At 39.5% G+C, this 19,136-nt stretch overlaps 1 protein-coding gene across 5 annotated transcripts in view; it reads left to right on the forward strand.

The window, feature by feature from the left end:
- TMEM117 (transmembrane protein 117) overlaps window positions 1–10,368 on the forward strand; it is a 234,682-nt gene extending 224,314 nt beyond the window's left edge. For all 5 annotated transcript variants that reach the window (XM_080391332.1, XM_080391331.1, XM_080391330.1 and 2 more), the window contains one exon: window positions 7,235–10,368. In XM_080391332.1, coding sequence (XP_080247458.1) covers window positions 7,235–7,875 — 641 coding nt within the window. In that variant the 3' untranslated portion in view covers window positions 7,876–10,368. The remainder of the gene's footprint in view (window positions 1–7,234) is intronic.
- Window positions 10,369–19,136: the final 8,768 nt, after the last annotated feature.

Consider the following 19,136-nt stretch of genomic DNA (forward strand, 5'->3'; position numbering starts at 1 on the left):
CAAATCAATCCATTTGACTGCACATCACGTACTCTGTCTACTGAGTGCCTGTTTTATCTTGGTGCTACACCACCTTTTAGGAGATCTAATAAACAGCCATAACACATGGCACAAGAACCTCCCTTTGGGTAAGTTTTGCTTGAACCATCTGTTCTTGCCATCAGTTCTTGTCTTAGGTTAGGGTATCATCTTGGATCATTTTCAAGCTCTAGTTATTGTGTGGATGTGTAGTTACTTGTAATTTTCTACTCAAATCAAAGAGCTAATAAAAGAAAGAACTGGTTCAATATATATAAGAAGATGAATGCAATCCAGTCTAAAATGAAGGTAGAGAGTGATGCACATGAATGCAACTGCAGCAGGTGACATGGGGGTAAGACACTGATAATGGCAAGAACCTGCTGTATTTAAGCCCTGTTTAATACATGGGATCCAGAATGTTAAATTTAACCACAGGACTTCTTTTTAGTAAAAACCAGGAAAAGAAGACCAAGGCCTCAATATCGTTTATTTTAGTACTTACTATAGGGATAAAGTCAGGCTGTAAATCTGTAATCTGTGCCCTGATTTGTAGAAACTAGAAATCCTTTTCTCCCAAATATCAAGGACAAAGAAAGAATGGCTGAAATAACATTTGCTATCTTTTTCCTGGCAAATTTTATTCTTCATAAGTTCTTTTATAGTCTATTTTGGTCACTGTTGATTGATATAAATAAAAGCAGCTCTAGGACTGCCCTGAGCAGCCCTATTTGATGCTAGGTTTCTCCAATGAGCAAAGGTCCAACAAAGAAGCAGTTCTAAGTAAAAGGGCATTAAGAAGAGTGAAGGGCTTTAAACCACCTTTCTGTTGCTGTGTGCTTAATGGCATCATGCAAGTTCTGTACAGATGAAGCATTTCACAGTTACATGCTTTGTGTTGCCAGCTCTCCTGATTTCATTACAAGTCCTAAGACAGTTGCTTTTTTAAATTATTTTTTTACAGGCTTAGTTCCTGAATTCAGTGACAGGAGAATTTCAGCTTTCACAAAATAAAGCTTATGATTGAGGAGAAAAAAAATGAAATGTTGCTTCTGCATAATTCAATGCCTAAAAAAACAGATAAATAAAACAGTACTAAGGGTATTATTTTTAACTCATCTCACTGCTTTAAACTATTAACATGCTTTCTTAGGCCTGACTTGTGATTTCTGAATGTTGTAACTTGGCAGTAATGCTGAATTAACATCTGCATCCTGTAGCTAATATGCTTCAGTGTAATTTTAAATTTACTATCAAAAGCATACCTTATTTTTACTGGTAACTGAGTACCTTGTTTTGCTCGAACTTTGTTGCACCTAGGAACTCCTAGCAAGTATCTACTTAGTATTAAATGTTTTTATCCTGTTTTGATAGCTGCTTTTATCTATGAACATCAAAAAAACCTTGAATTCCTGCATCTGCTTAACACATCTGGATTTCCCTTGGCAGATGGTTCATTGCAAAATGTGTGTTTTCCGTCTTGGACTACTGTTTATGAAAATACATAGTCTCTTTTAGTTGCTATAATACCCAGGAAAATTTGTAAAACTTAAAAGTAAATTTTGTTACTTCAGATTCTTTCATTGTTAAAAGACACTAAGGGGCCTGACTGGTACCCTTTAATAGCAGCACTGGAGATCCAAGAGCATCTGTTGTCAAGTATGTGGATAAGTTTCAAATAGGAAATATTAAAGTGTGAGTATAAAAACAGATGGGAGATTTTTCTGGCTGTTTATAAACACATTTCTGAGTGCTGATCTAGCCAGAGTCCCCTTCTACCCAAAGGAGAAATCATCACCCTCATGGCTGGCGAATATCTGGCATGGCTGTGTTTTGGAGTTAAACCACAAGTGTTCAGGCCAAGGATTGCCTACACAGGGAAGCCTCAGGGAGCCCGTGGGCAAAAATAGAAAGGTTAGAGGTAAAAACAAAGCTGTCCATGCACACAGATGTGAAAAAAACTCAGAGGATTTGCAGCTTAGTTCAGCTGTGAATAGTCTGTATACATGTATCTAACTAATAACACTAACGTGACAGAAGATATAAAGAACCTTTCAAAGATACCTGAATGTTTTACAGAGGTGTCTGAATGTTTTAAGACAGAAATTGCAATTGAGATAAGAATCTAAAGTCAACATTTCCTACACTAGCCTCTGGCTGTGGTTGCACACCATAAGGCCACTTGAGTCTAGCCTTGGTAAGTGGAATTTTCACATTTCTTCTTGACCTCAGGAGGAATGCTGAGGAATGGCTTCTACACGAGATTTCTTTTGTAGGACATGACTGTTCTGTTACAGAATGAACATATAAAAATAAAGATGCTTCAGAATCAGCAGCTGGTTTGGTATATTTGGACCTGCAGGATCTGCCTCACTTGTCCAGTAAATCAGTTACATGTGGGATTGTGGACTGGTTGCTGAACCTCTCATAGACCTCATCAGCCTCTTTAAAAATGACCACTGCCCAAACATCAGTTGGTGAAAATAAGTGCCTTTCTGGAAAAAGGAAAAAGAAAAATCATACCTCTTTTACCATGAGAAGGCCCCTGGCATTTGCATGCAGTGCATGTTTGTTCAGCTTCAGCAGGCAGGGGAGGATGTTTATAAGCAGAGTCCTGTATAGGCTGATGTTCCTCTGAACATGGTCCTATGGTGCGGGTCCAATCCGCCATAAGTGGAGATGGTTCTAGGGTTAAGGTTTCCCTTCTGGTGAGTGTCCTGATGATGAGGATACAATCCTCCTCAACAGCCATGCTTTCTCAGAAATCAGGGATCAAGTTTTCATCCCCTAATAGTGGTTGTAGGCTACAATGCCTAGTAAAAGGTTTCCCATTTCATATCACAACCCAGTAAGGACACCCAGTGCATGCTTTTGGCTAGCTTTATACCTCCAGGTTTCCTTTTTGCAGATCTTTATTGCACCAAATTTCAATATTGCACCACATTTCCAAATACACCAGATGAGATTCCTGCCTCTCCAAAGTCAAGTGTAGCATGTAAGGACATCAGCTCTGTGAAAGCCAGTTACTAACCAGGTCTTTTTTTAGGTAGTGCATGGCTGAATGACACAGCCTATTTTGCCACCTGATTTTCTTCATTGTAACTTTGTTGTTGAAGAGTCTGGGTGTAATTCTTTGCAGTTTGCTGAAATGCTTGATTAGCCTTCCAGTCTTGAGAGCTGATCTTACTACATCCTTCCATTTCAAATTGTGTCTGTGAAAAATCCACCTGCTTTAAGAGGGCTAAATGGTGCCAGATGTATGCCAGTGTTCTTGGCCACATAGACCTCACTGGGGTAGAGCCAACCCCAGAGCAATAGTGGTATGGATCATACAGTAATTGGTTAGGAGACAAATTAAATGACTTCATAGTTTACGGCTCCATTTTCCTTCACCACTTTTCATCCGGAATGAAAGTTGCAGCACTGTAAAAGAAATTATAAATGTAATTTTAAAATAAAATTAGTATCTATGGCTTCATAATGTATTTATTTTGAACCATTGCAAAACTATAAACTTAAGCTTGTTTATGTGCAAGGTGAGAGGTCAGGAGTGACTTCTAGTTTACCAAGCTTATTTACTGTATAAGCTTAATACATGACTTAAAGTTTGCTATAAAAAGCATTATGCTAAAATTAATTTGCAATCGACAATCACTTCATATACATAGATTATACACATGTACAGCATTAAAGGTCTGTCAGTATAAGTCTCAAAAACTACTTGTCACAGGCAATGATCATCAAATAGATGTTTGTGAGTGGAGACTGTCAGGCCTCTTGATTCAGTCTGCTTCAACGTATTTATCACTGATCTAGAAGGATTGCTTGGTAACCTGGATTTATTTGGCCATCACACCTGCTAGTACAGCAGCAAAGTACGTGTCTTGGAAGAGGGATAGACAGCAGGGGACACTGTATTCTAAAAAGAGGCAAATACCTTCTGTAAGTAACCAAGACAGCACTAACTCCCAGTCATTTTGTGTCTCAGGAGGTTAACGCAGCCCTTGGCTAGAGGGAATACTGAGTAGGAGTAGGGAGATGTCATTGTATTCACAATTGGTTATATTGAGACTGTTACTCATATACAGTGTTTGGTTCTGGTGACAATAGTTTTCAAAAGAAAAGGAAAAATCATAGAGTTCATTGAGCCTGACAGTGATGCAGAGGATGGAAAAATTGTCTAGAAATTTGAAATTTAAGGGGTTTTGAGAAGATTCACTATAGAACAGACAGTTCTTAGAAAACTAGGGGCCACTTAAACATACAGGTTGATCTTCATTTAAGTTAACTGGGGTGCCTGCATCTGAGCGCTCTTTTTACTCCACACTTACCCAACGATCCCAATAGTGGAGCTCGGGCTGTGCTCCTGCCTGCTTAACTCTGCCTAGGAGCTGAGTGAGGGAGTTTCAAGGTCATGCTTTTTATTAAACAGGAATAATTGAAATGCATCTCTCTCTTAGATCAGGTGAGCACTCAAATTCTTAACATAAGAGGAGTGGAGCCTTTCATAGACAGATCCATCTTTCCACCTTAGAAGAGTTTCACAATTATGAAACCACAGTGTGGGATAGATGCTGCATGAAGCCTGAGATCATGCATCTGGCTACCTCTAATCAGCATTTTTAGTGTTTTCTGCTAGCTTCTCATACAACTTCTTCACCAGCAGCAGGCAGCCATGTCAAGTCTTGTTCCTTAGGTGGCTTGCTCTGCATGTGTCACATTCAGGACAATGTGGTCACACAGGTGATTGCTGTGAATCCACAGGGTGCCATCAGGCCTAAAGAGGAGGTAGGTCATAGCTCAGCATTGCAATGTCTAAGTTTCCTTTGTCAGTCATACCTGAAATCTACAATCAAGAAAACTAACAGTGTATTTTGGCCTTTATAAAGGCCATCTCAATAATGTCCCCATTTCATTATGCTTCATATTTTGATGTTTTGATTGTCTGTTTTCTCCCAGCACATCTTCACTCTTGCGATGTCTAGCTGAAGGGAAAGAGCAATACTGGTACTACCTGAGTTTTTCCCCTTCCTACCATCCATAAAACACAGAGTAATATTTGATGACAAATTATTTTTTCAAGAAGTGTACAAGTGAACAACCATAGCAGAGAAAAGAAGTTTAGAATGTAGTAAATCATGTTTTCTTTCAAACCTGCATAGATAAACAGTTCTAATATTTATTTCATTGTAATTTGTGTTTAGCCTGTTTTCCTAAGAAAATGAGAACGATGTGATCAAGTTCTCTGTGTGGCTTAGTCTCACTCTTTCTTTGCCCAACATTCAGCATCAAATAACTTTTGAATGTACAGCCAGTTTCAAAAACATTTTTCAGAGGGTGGGAACCTGAAAAATAGTGGCGTTATCATTGTGTGCTAAGAAATGGTGGTTATGTAAAGGACAGTCACCTAAGTTAGTGTCCAGCTGAGGAAAAAGCAGGGAGAAGTCAACCATTGTATTCTGTTTGACAGCAGCCAATTGGTCAGTGAATACGAGTGTCCCAGCCACTCCATCAACACACTCTGTGCAAGATATATTCTGTCTCTGTCTGTTGAAAGGTCATACGTGATGGGGAAGCTAGGGTTATTCTGATGGAGAGAAACACGTGTAATACAGGGCAAAAACCTGCAGGAAACAGCATCAAGATAGATTGTATTGTTTGTTACTTTATTTCATATTTTAGCATTATTTTCAGTATCTTGGTGTTGATTTAAGAAACCTAAATATTATAAAAATAAAAAAGTAAACTTCTGAGATCATTATTTTCTTTAACAAATCAATTATAAAATCGATGAAAACTCAGAAAACATTTAGAGGAGTTATTCATTATTAAGTGAATATGGTTTTATGTGAACAGGTTTGACTACAGGGTCTTTTCAGTGCAGTTTGATTTCTGAATAGTGACAGTAACACATGAGAATTAACATTCCTCATTTTGAATCGAAGTATAATCTAGATTGAAGAGGACTATTAAACACAATTGATGAAATGCAGGGAGTTACCCTCCTTAACCTCCTGGAGCATTCTGGTCGTACAATTTGAACACACAGACTTTCAGAAAAAGGAATCCATTTATTCTTTACAAGCCGATAGCATAAATAATTTGATAGATACTCTGATGACGGTCATTTTCTTTTTCACTTGAAACATACTTAGATATGAATCCAGCATAGACAAATATCATTCATCACCACCAGGAACGTTCCTCCATGAATGTCCTTTCACATAATGTAGACATGTAGATTTGCTGTGTTCTTGGGTGGCGCCAGTCATCACTGCACAGGTAAAATCTTAATATATGTCCAGCTAGAATGTAAGAGGTGCTTTGACTATGGGAACAGTATAATTTGTTTTGAGTATTCATAGAATAATTTAGTTTGGAAGGAACACCTGGAGTTCATCTGTTCCAACACCCTACTCAAAGCAGGGCCAACTTTGCAATTGCATAAAGTTATCTTTAACGTCTTTTGGATTCCTGGAGGAAGCATGTGAAAGAGCAATTTTAAATAATAAAAGGAGAAAGGTTTGCTCCTCCAGTGTTGCAGGAGCTTAATGTTAGACTATGAGTCACTCCTTGGAGGAATTTCTTACTACACAAACTATAGAAAAGCTAAGCTGAATAGCCTCCCAAAACTATCATCAGTGCTTAATATTTCTTGAGGGTGTGATATCTCTAGATCACAGTTTATCCAATTTCCCCCATCTGAATATGTCTGCGTACCATGGTTGGTATATCAAACAATACATATATACTCTTTACATTTACATAATTACCCAACCCCAAAAACCTCAGTCACTTCAGTCATTCCTGGCATATATAACAGTTCTATCAAATATGGTCTTTTCATGGAAAATTTCCATGTGAATATTTTTTAAGCCCTGGAATTAATGCTTCTTTAGGTTTATTGATCTATACCACATCACCTAGTGGTCTAATCAACAGGTCACCTAAAAACTGCAATGTGCATTCAATTGATATACTGCTATGCTTGTTTTACAAAACTATTTTATTATGTGCCCAGCCCTAACTGTGTAATGCTAGGGGATATTCAGCATAAATCTGACTATGGTGGAAATTTTATTACAGGTTTACTTTAAAGATTAATTTAAAAAAATGGTTTGGTTTTTTTTTTCCTCTGGGTGGCTTTTATATGACTGCATTTGTACTGCTTCTAAAATGGGTATATTAGATGACAGAACTTTCTTTTTCCAAACAGGCAAATGGTTTAACTATGGAATTATCTTCCTTGTTTTGATCTTGGATCTGAATATGTGGAAGAACCAAATATTTTACAAACCTCATGAATATGGTCAATATATTGGTCCTGGACAGAAGATCTACACAGTGAAGGACTCCGAAAGCTTGAAAGACCTTAATAGAACTAAGTTATCTTGGGAGTGGAGATCCAATAACACTAACCCATTGACCAACCGGACCTATGCTGAAGGAGACATGTTCTTGCACAGCAGATTCACAGGCTCTAGCCTTGATGTCAAATGCCTGGCTTTTATTCCAAGTTTGCTGGCTTTTGCTTTGTTTGGTTTCTTCATCTGGTTCTTTGGGCGATTTCAGAAAACTGACCAAGGCATGGAGAATTTAGACAAATCATACACAAGAATGAAACGAAAGTCACCGTCAGATATAGGAATGACACGAGAAAATACACAGGTATTAGTAGAAGAACCATTAAGTTTTCAAGAACCGCATCTCGTATCCATAAAATCAGACTTAAGTGAAATAGTTTTTAATTCTTCTCTCCTAACTTCTGAAAACTTGAACGCACAACTGAATGAACAAGAGAGCCCTTTACAGCCAGTACCAGAGTCCTCTGTCCCTAAGAGTAATCCTGTGACATAGAGGCAAATACCCAGGAAAATCACTTTAAATAAGTAGATACTATAAGAATTCAGTTTTACCTTTTGTAAGTTAAGATTTACATAGTGTTTAGAATAAGAAACTCAACCTATACCAAAAGGTGCTCAGCATGCTTTTTCTAGGGATTTTGTTTTTTATTTGTATTATAGTACGTGCCTACTGTATATCTAACATTCCTTTATAGATTGCTTCCCAGAATTGCACAAGCTATTTATTAATACATTACCTTAACTGTATAATAGTGTACTAGATGATTACTTGCAGGTATAAAATTCTACCGTGGTGGTGCCTTGAGACATTAAACAGTTTTTTAACTCAACACCAGATGTATAGCACAGTTCTTCTAATCTATTTTGCAAAGCTTTTTGTATATGGTTATTTCAAGTATCATTTGATGTCTTGACAGAGGAGATAAATATAGTTATTCCTAAAGAAGGGTTTCTGTTAGGAGATCACAACACTGTTATTTACTCATCTGTGAAGCCAGTGACTTTGATGACCGGGCTGCAAAGAAGCATGTTGATTACCTTTTAATTTTTGCTGGCTAGCTGCCAAACACAAATACACATTCATTATGCAGTAAACAGCAGAGTGATAATACAGCACGGGTCACTACTTGTGAAAATATGACTTTCTCCATCAGTAATAGCAATTAGGTGATAATACCTAATTATATTTTTCCTAATTAAAAATAAACTGCTCCTTGATTAAAAGTTTTGCCCTTCACCTTTTAGAAACAGAGGTGAAAATACATGGTCAAAGCAATATTTCCATCATCACACCAAACCTATGCAACATCAAAGAGCCAATGGAGTGGTTAAAGTAAAGGACACAAAGCTCATTAAATCCAGTATTGGTGCAGTTCAGTGCAGGTGTAGTCTGACAATATGTGAAACACATAGAAACACACTGCATATAGACAAGTCTAACTTCTCCAAATACTGAAGAAATGTTTAGGGGTTTCAATGAAAATAGGTTAATAACTGTATTTTATTTTAAACTTTTTTTTTCTTGTTTCATTATCCATGATTAAGTGTAACCTGGAAGCAGAAACACAGAGAAACTGGGTTTTTTGCTTTTTTTGAAGGGGACTTTGTAATGTGAATTCCTCTGCTGTATGATCAAACTTTATGCACTAGAGAAATTGTATATCTAAGACATCAGAAAGACTCTGATTCGCCTCTAATTTAGTTCTATAAATTGTTGTTACAAGTTACTAAATAATAAGTCATTTTTAAGTCTGAATTATTTCCCTGTCATTTACTGGTGTTGCTGTATTTTGTCTTGGTGACTTTTTTATCTCCGTTGTTTTGATCTATATGCTTTTAAGTTTTGGGAATGCTGAATTTAGCATGCATAATAGAACTATGCTTTTATTAGCTGTCACTTGAGAACCAATTTTAATAAACATCATTCAACACTTGTTTATTATAAGGCAGGAACATACTCCATTAGTTTTGCAGTCTTTTGAAAATATTTTACCCATGCATTGTCCTGTTTAAAATCATAAATACTTCTGACACTGAAAAAGACAGACAGTATCACAATAATGTCAAAATCAAATATTTTGCTTATGTAACATGTAATATTTCATCAGGGGAAAGTTCACTTTATAATAAAACTAAATTTTATCCATTAAAATTATGACTAAAAATAAATCTATTAGTTTTTGCCTACTGCAGCTCATAAATTTATCTAACTGAGTTAAGATATAGTCAAAGACAAGCTATTAATTACTGACAGTAAAACACTGTGAGATCTTGCTTGTACTATATAAGAGGTGACTATATTGATGTTTGACTTTCAAACAGCATTTGATTTCCTAAGTAGTTACAGAAATAGCTGGTTAGTTTTGCAGTTATGTGCTTCTCTGTATGTTTTGAACACTGTAAACCCAAGTAGTGAAAATCTGTTATTTCTCCTCTTTGTGCATAGGAGTGGTTAAATCCACTAATACATAGGCAGAAAATGAAAGAATTACTTGAGCCTTTCAGCCTGCATGATTACATGACTCTGAAAAAACTGTTATTAAGCAAGTGATCCTCAGCTAAAATAATTCTGTGACCTCACATTGAGTTAATGCTTTTAAGGTCATTGTAAACCTGCATGAAAGAAAGAAAAGCATCAAGTAATCCTAGATTTTGTGTTGAGTATTTAAATTAGTGGTCAAGCAGAGACGCTGCTTGTATTATGAATTCATAAGAACTTTAAAGATTCAGTGTAGCCACTAACCATGGTCAGCTCATCAATTTAATTAAAGGAGGAAGGACTCCTCAGTTGTGTGGGAGTCTCATTTGTAAACACAGACACAGATGGGAGATGAGAGGAGTATTTCCACTCTCCACTTCCAGTGTTAAGTTTGAGAAATCTGAATTCAATGGCTGCACTTGCTCCAAGCTCCTTCTGAAGCTGGCAGAGGCTTGGGAGCTGAACAGCCTAGAGGTGATTCAGTACCTAACTTAATAATTTATCTCTGCATGTTGGTGCTGAGGACCGAGGGCCCACAGTTTGTGCATTTCAGGGTTTTACCTCAGTTTAGCTCTTGTCTGGTCCTTATAAACTCAAAGCACAATAGGGGCTGGAGTACATTTTGGACAAATCTCATTCATGTGCAGAAACCATGCAATTTGCATTAGGGAAGAGTAAATGGACATTCCTGAGCTGAGCTACTGATGCAGTCATCCTCAGTCTTCTCCTGAAACAACTTGTCTTCCTCCATGGACTGTAGAAGGATCCATGGGAGACTGGGTGGCTGGTTACCCAAAATGGAAATATTCCTCCTCCAAGCACATTCATTGTTTTCAACTGTTGTTCTGAAATGCTTCACTAACTCAAAAAACTCTGAAATTACTTCTAGTCTAGTACCCATCACCAGGACCTTGATATGGATGGTTGGCCTTTTCCTGAAAGCTTAACTATTACAGAAATATTTTAATATTTTTCTTTCTTTTCCTGAAGCTGAAAAATCCATACAAAGGAAGAAACCCGAGGAAGTAACATCTTTTTCAGACACTGCACAAGTCTCCTTTCCGCCCTCTATAATAAACCATCTAGCAGCTGCCATCACGACAGGGCTGTCCTGTGTCTGCTTTGTCAGAGATCAGATTTGGTACAACAGTTCTTTTTTTACCATAGATACACTCACTGTACAGTGATGGATGATAGATACTGCCTAAAATAGCATACATAGAAGAGACATCTCTAGGATAAGCACATAAGATTTATGACCCCACAGGTGCCTGTGAATTGCCTTAGCATCTTCAACAATTACCTTTGCTGGGATGGAAATGACATGGAGCAGATGGAAGGTAAGAATGTTTGTAGAAAGTACCTTAAATATGATATTCATGCTTATGAAAGTGTATATGTAGGTCTAAAATACAATTGTATAAGATGTGTATTTGTGTGTGCGTTAGGAGCCTAGGGATTAGTTGATTCTGTTGGGGAAAACTGCTGAGTCTCTCAAGCAGACAATTTACTCCTGCCCTCTTTATCCTACATTGTTCCATGAGTCAGTTACTCCAGGTTTCTTCATCTCCTCTGCTTCCACTTCTATCACCTAGAAAATATAAACCAAAAAAAGAACATTTAATTGCACTATCTGCTTCCCCAAACTACATTTTGGTCTAATTTATGCAGAAAGTGAATTTGTCATGTTTTGAAAGATTTCTGTCCTCTCCAGCTAGCATCATCATACTCTGGGCTACTGCACTGTATTACAGTATGTGCTAAATTGTTGCTTTTCCTGTGGTGAATAGCCTCCATCATGACAACCACCTAGAAACAGAGCAGACACCTCTCAGACTGGAAAGGCAGCAATTCAGATACTTACTAGACTGGCAAGCTCATTTTCCCACAAGTGAACAGGTTATGACTCACTAGTAAAAGATGTAACAGATTTTTAATACACTGCCTTTTAATTTTAACAGCCTCCTAGGAGTGTCTCAGTGGGAGATAACTTTATCTCAGGCCTTAAAGTTGAAGTAGTTGCAGTCCTGCAAGCAGGGTGTTTCATCTTTTTAGGTTGCATTTAAAAGTAACCAGCTTAAACTCTAAGCAGACCATAATAACCATAAAAATTAGACAGACCAAACTGTGAATAAGAATATAAAGTTGATTTACCTGCAGCTGGCTAGTGCAGAATATAGACAAAACACACATTTATCAGATGTTAGAGTGACCCTGTGCTTGGGTTTATGGACAGTGATATGCAAAGATTCAAACTGTATTTATTAACAAGCAGTTTCAGTCCTTTTATCAACAGAGATGCCGCTGCAAACATCACACAGGCCAGCTCTTCTACCAGCTGGTCTCTCTCCTGTCCATCCATTCCAGGTTGCAAATGACAAAGGGATTGTTCCTTTCCCTGTGCACTCAAACCTGTCCTGTGGGGAGGCATGTCACTGCAATGCCTAATATACAAACTCCAAGTAGGACAACCAAAGACAGGCAAACGGAGGAAGTAAGGAGGAAGTCTAGTCTGTGAGTTCCACAGCCTTGAGGTGAAGAAAAGCTTATGTGGCCATTTCAGAGGCAAATAAATATAAATGGAAGTCCTGTTTCATAGGACCAGGAAGGGACACATGGAGAGACAGCAAATCACTAGAAATCTTTTCCATCCCCTTCAGATAGTCAAACAGACGCAGCAAGTCCCTGTTTGCATTTGGACATCACAAACAATTCTCAGCTTCCAGATGACTTTGGGGTAAGTAGCTTTTCTGGGTGATGAGGTTTTAACACCATCTTATTTCCCTCCTAACACTTCCTCTGCACAGATGTCAGCAGCTTTTCAGTGTTTGGGGGAAAGGGGTAGTTTTCTGAATGGGAAGTAGGGAAGAAACTTATGAAGGAGAAACCCCATGAGGCTGGTATTCTCCACAGAAAAATCCTTACTGGAGAGAGGAAAGGCATTAGCTACTTGGCAAAGAGGGGTGAAGTTAGCATCAAATCCTTTCAGAAATATATGTTACAGCAGCAGACCAGTCACAGAGATACTTCTAATCTCATGTTTTTCCTTTGATGTGTAGCAATTGGAGTCTGCAGAAGAGCAGCTTATCTGATTCCTGCAGGCAGGTTATAGACCTGGGTCTCATGCTGCTTTGTGACATCTGGAGAACTTCTTTGCATATTGAATTCCTTCTTCTCTTCCTTTCTTCTTCCTTCACCCCCCACCCACCCCCCACCCCGAAGTCTGTTTCATTCTGGTTTTATTTCAAATAAATTTTTATTGTTAGTGACCTAAACTGCAAATGACCCACCAAAGACTCATAACTGCTGTTATTGATGCAGCACCATCTGTACAGGGGCTTTGCAAATTCTGACAAAGCAGCAACAGGTAACTTTCCTAAGGCTCTGTCTCTCCTATGGCAACTAACCCGCCTTGCTCTCAGCTGCATTCAAAGGAGACATGAGCCACACAGATGTTTTTCTCAAGTCTTCCTTCATTCTGGCTCGTCAGTTTCTAAGGAAAATGGGCTTTCAGCTTGCTCATGCACAGAGCCCCAGTGTGTCCTGCCTCGCATAGCTTCAAGGCTGGGGATTTTAAGAAAGAGCAAGCTCCTTTCTTCTCTTCAGACAAACAACTACTGTTGGTGTGGCTCAACATGGTGGAATTCCTACTTATTGTCAGGAAAATGAGAAAGACAAGCAGAAAGGAGTCATACTAGTAAAAATTGAAATGCAGCATTTATTTCTAAGAAGCCAATAACGGCTGCTTATTTGCTCCCTCCTTTATGCTATCTTTCATAGAGACAGTTTGAGATGGATCAGAACATTTCCTCAGCTATCAAATAATTTTTTTCATTGTTCCTTTTTTCCACAGGATCCTTTCCTCCCTTTTTCCCACTATTTAAATCTGATTCTCAACATCCTCAAAATGTTTCTGCAGTTTCCGTTTGGGTTCTTCCTTTCCTCTCTGCTTGACTCCTCTGTGCTTTCATAGGTTCATAGGACAATTCAGGTTGGAAGGGGTTTCTAGCCAAGCTCTTGCACAAATTCAGGTCAGCTCTGAGCTCAGACCAGGGCTTTATCTTTGCAGATCTCCAAAATATCCAAGGATGGAGACTGCACAACTTCCCAGAGCAACTTGTTCCAAAACCTCAGTATTGCTGTATAAATGTTGCCACTGGTCAAAATCTCCATAAGAGATTCCTAGTAGTAGTAAGTGGGACCGATTAAAGTATGTGTAAACCATGACAAGTGACACAGTGTGAAGTCAAAGCTATCAAGATGTGAGCATAGCTCTGTTCAGGTACACTCTGCCCTGTGGGAATGAATCCACACCAGCTCTCACTAGGTGCTACACAGGCATACCTGAAAGCAGAAAATGCAAGCGTAGAAGAAAATCAAGACAGTTTCTTTGAGATGCTGTAGTTAATTGTAATTATATTTCATTCTGATGTAACTGGTATCTATTGCCTGGTATTGTATTTGCATATTGAAGTCGTCAATTATCTCTTCAATTCACAATCCTTAGCTCATGTAATAAGTTATCCTGAGTGAGTGTTTAAAATTATTCATGGAAGGGTCATACTTCATTATATTTCATCCAGTAGAACCAGTAGCACCCACTAATAAAATGGATTATTACATTTTTGGAAAATTGTTTTGGAGTGTTAAGTAGGAAACAAACTGAATAGCTGAACTTATGTATTGCCTGAGTCATTAATCTATACAACCATATTGAGATCTTTATTAACTAAAAAAATCATTGGATTCAGTTCGGGGGGGGGGGGGGGGGGGGGGAGGAGGGAGGGGGGGAAAGACATTTTTTCTTGGACTTCCATTCATATTGACTTTCCATTACTGGCCTCATGTATGGTCTCCAAAAGGAAAAAACAGATTGGAAATCACTGCTTGCATGTAATGTGGATGAAGGCTGTGCTGGTCAAGGGTTTATTTTTGTTTTAATTAAGGTTTATGTAATGCAACTAAGGAGCCCTTCCCTCCCAGCAAGTCTAGCAGAGGCAATCAGAAGAAAGCTGGCCCCCTTCTTGCCTGGGAAGGTGGCAGATTACTTGAAGAAATGTGAAAGGGAGACTGACAACTCTGCAGAAAAACAGGAGATTTAAACAGTGAAGGAGAGGATGAATGTGAAAAGATCAAACAAATCAATACTATTTAATCCACATCTGTGTCTTAAAGCAGTAGCTTATCTGAAGGGCCTATGTGATTTTAAAGGATAGAAAGACAAAGGCGAAGGAACTGGGTAATAAGAGACTATCTTATTCCAAAACAGCTTTTTAAAAAAAGTATTGAAGCAGTCTCTCTTCCTTCAGATAGAGATAAATGTCGATGGTGACTACTCCTGAGACACTGCATGCCTTGCTGACCTTTCCTCTGGGAGATTTAAGGAGACATAAAGGAAGCTGATGTGCTGGTGGCTACTAAGCCTTTTGGACTACAAACCAGATACTCAGACATGGGCACAGTTTCAGTATTTAATTATTCATAAAATCACTTCCTGAAAGCAGGCATAGCTTGAACCAACTGCAAATAGAGTTAATAAATTTCAGAGCTGCAGTGGCTCCAGCTGCTCCAGATGTTTGAGGACCTTTGTAAGGTCCCTGTCAGCTGTGGCAGCCTTGCCAGGTAACACTGCTGAGGATGCATGCGTGGCTTAACTTCTGTGTCATCCAGCAATAACAAAAACCTGATCCCACAAGTACAGATAATTTCCAGTAAACATTGTTTCTATGTTTCCATGGTTACTGGAAAAAGAAAAATATTTGCTTCATGAAACTATACAGAAATGGAACATTTTCCAATCTTTGCAAGGTTAAAATTAAATTGTGAGCAGACAATATACCCATTTTCACTTCATGTGTGCCATCTCTTCACTTTCTTTCTACCCTTTCCATCACTTCTGACCTGCACAAATCCCACCAGCTCCACACCAAAGCTGCTCCTTAGAAATAATCCCAAAGCGGGCAGAGATCAAACTCTTTCCTATGGGGTCCTGGAGAGACTTCAGGCATTGTTCATTCAAAAAGAAAAAAAAAGAAAAAGGAATATTGATCCCAAGGTCTGAAAAGTTTGTTATTTATATAAAAGCAGCTAGAGCAGATGCAGCAGAAGTCGACAGTAACCTCCTGCTCTATTTTCACAAGTCTGCCTACAAGGCACAAATATAATTATTTGTTGAACCTATCAACTATGGGTAGGCTTAGTGTGTAGTATTTAAGGAAACCTCCATGGAAATGTATGTTGTTGCACCTAAAAGGAAGGGGGGCGGGGGGGGGGGGGAGGGAAGGCAGGGAGTTACTAGTGTGCGCATCAGTTTTCAAGCCCAGGCAATACCTATATCATGTAGGAGAAAACAGTGATGGGTCCTCAGTTAGCAACCAACCTGTGCTAACATGTTCTTGAAATTCATGCACAGCCATCCAAAGGTACAAGCTCAGGTCAATGCAGGCTATATGGCCACTTTTGGTGAGCGCATCTGAACACTTAGCCCTGTTGCTCTAAGGAGCGTTACAAAGATACAGTGTAATACTGCTCTGACTATACTTCAAAGGCATCTTGTTCTTTTGGATCTCTTTTAGCGCCTTGCAAAAGGCATATGAAGGAACAAAAACAGATAGCACAACTGTCCCTCCTGGTGCTTTGATGGCTTCAACTTTACATGACAAAAATATCCACCACCTCTTTGGAAAAGTGAACCAGGCAGCTGCCAAGACCTTTCATAGAGACCTTTCTGCTCCATGCTCCATCTTCTGTGGTCTGCTGGAAAAATGTACTTTACTCAAACTACCCACTCATCATATTGCTCTTGTTACTATTTATACAACAGTAGCATGTAAGTGCCTTAGATAATACTATAAAGATTGGAAAGGAACTGCTTGAAGAATTTGAAATACTAAAACCATGCAAAGGTAGAAAGGAAAATTAAAATGCTAAGACATGAAATCACTCGCCTAAGTTCTCAGAAGTCAGGTATCCCACTGCTTGTCTATTTTGTTAGGGCTTTGGTCTTTCTAGTTTGTTTCTGTCAAACATTTTCTTTGCTTCATGAGATTCACACACACACACAGAGGCATGGCATGAAACACCCCAGGAACAGGATTAGGCATATTTCACCCTGGCATATAGTCCATTGGGAGAAATTAAGATCTTGAAATCAGAAGGCAGTTTTGCCAACATCAGATATACTTTGTCTCCTGCCATGAAAATGCCTGCAGGGTGACCGTAATGAGAAGTGGAAATACCTCACTTCCTCAGCTGCCTTCCAGAGTTTGCTGATCTCAGTCTGGGTTCAGACATTGTGAGTCTGGAAAACAGACTTCGACAGTGCTGCAAATCACAGCGAGTAACATGTAAAGAAGTTACAGAGTTGCTCTTTTATGCCCCCAAATATTGACGTTGTATCGTTTCTTTGCAAATGGTATTTTGCAAAAAGGAAGTTGTTAAATTTCATAATAAATGCAAGGACTGCCAGTGTTTATGTGATGGCAGCTTCAGAATTTATGCCAGGTTGTGGTTTTCCTTCAGCTGTATGAAGTGTCACTGAGCAGCAATGCTGTAAGTTTGAAAGACAAGCAAGTGAAAAATATTCTTCTAACATGTTCCTGTCATGTTCACGGTGGGTGCATTAATTTTTGCTTGAATGAAGAAATACGGAGACCTGTAAAACAACAATATATTTGTAATGGGATTCTGCACATAGCGTCCTGACATACAGTCTCATCTGAGATGTGAAAAGGCCCCACCAGTGTCAGTGTGATAAATACTGTTTTTAGGGACAAGATGAGGGGAAACATTAGCCCACTGAGAGTGCATGTGAGCAGCAAAACATGACAAGCCAGGCTGGAGTGTTTTGCCAGTCAAGGTCAATCTGTGCACACAGGGAATGGTGAAAGGCAGCAGGTGGGAGAAGGGGTGCGCTCCCTCAATGTGTCATGCCACACAGCACTGGTGATGTGCCTGGGCAGCTATGGAGATAGCTGCGGACATGCAACACCCTGTGCTGGGGCTTCCTGGGAATCTGCTGCTGAAAGCATACGGGAAGTTGCCGCTAACAGACCTGCTGCTGCTGTAAATTAAAGTTGGTCAGTGTAATCTCATTTCTAAGCAGTCTCCATGGGTGGGAGAAGAAAGCTGGGGCTCTCTGCAAGCAGGGGTCTGACTGCAGAGCAGAGAGATGCCTCTCCCAACACTGAGTGCCTGGCACCAGGAGAGGTGGCATCCCCATGCCTCTGCCCTGGTCTGCTGATGGGGCAAGAAGGTGAAAAAGGGCCACACCCTGCATCTTCTATCCTGTTACTTTATGAGGCACAGAGAGAAGAGTTTCTTTTGCCTGTGCATTTCATCTGTGAAACTTCTGCCTCATGCTGGTGTTAATGTACATCACTAGAGCAGTTAGTGAGCATCTAGCTCACTAACACGCAGCATCCCCCAGCGTGGGGCCTTCAGCGCTGCAGGGGCAGGATCTTGGCATGGATCCATTGCTCCCAGTCTGTCTGGTGATGGCTATTTTGGTTGGAAACCAGAAAAGGCTTTTGGGTTTTGCCAAAAATGGCATGTCAGAAGGCAATATTGCAAAAGCACAGCAGGTGGGCCAGAGCCGGTAGAGGGAGGGTGCTGAGATGTACACATGTTTAGTGGTGCCAAGCCACAGGGATGATTTGTTCAATTAACAACACCTAACTAATGAGCAATCAGTGGACTATACATTCAGGTTTGATACCAGCAATCCAGCAGATAAACCTCATTGCTAGACACTTAGCAAATAATAATAAACACCAATAAAATCCTAAACAACCTTCTAACCCCAAAACCTTCTGGTCATCCACACTGACACACATGTGCATGTGGTTGCAGCATGGGCTACATGCACATCATGTCCCCAGAACCAGCTGCTTCTCCAGCCTGCCATGATTCCTCTGCATGGCAGGATGATCACCTGCTGACTCAGCCTCCCTCCCAGCACTACACCACCCACCAGCTCACTGAGGGTGCGCTCTGTGTGGAGCTATTTTCCCAAGGACAGGAGCGTGGCCTTCCTCTGCTGCAAACTGTCCCCTCTCTGCCTAGGTCACTGCTGAATCTTCTGCTCTTCCTTACCCAGTTTTCAGGAGTCAGTTTAACAGAATAACAGGCTCCCCTTATGTGCCTTCCTGATCTTGGACTTTGGCTAGCTTTATGCCTCTTGGTTTGGGAATCACTGGTGCATTGCTGCAAAATCAGGCTCCTCCTGTGAAAGCATACAGTTGGTATGCATAGATTTTGCAAAAAAAATCTTTTAT

This window comes from Falco punctatus (assembly GCF_963210335.1).
Source record: "Falco punctatus genome assembly, chromosome: 6".
Classification (NCBI taxonomy): Eukaryota; Metazoa; Chordata; class Aves; order Falconiformes; family Falconidae; genus Falco; species Falco punctatus.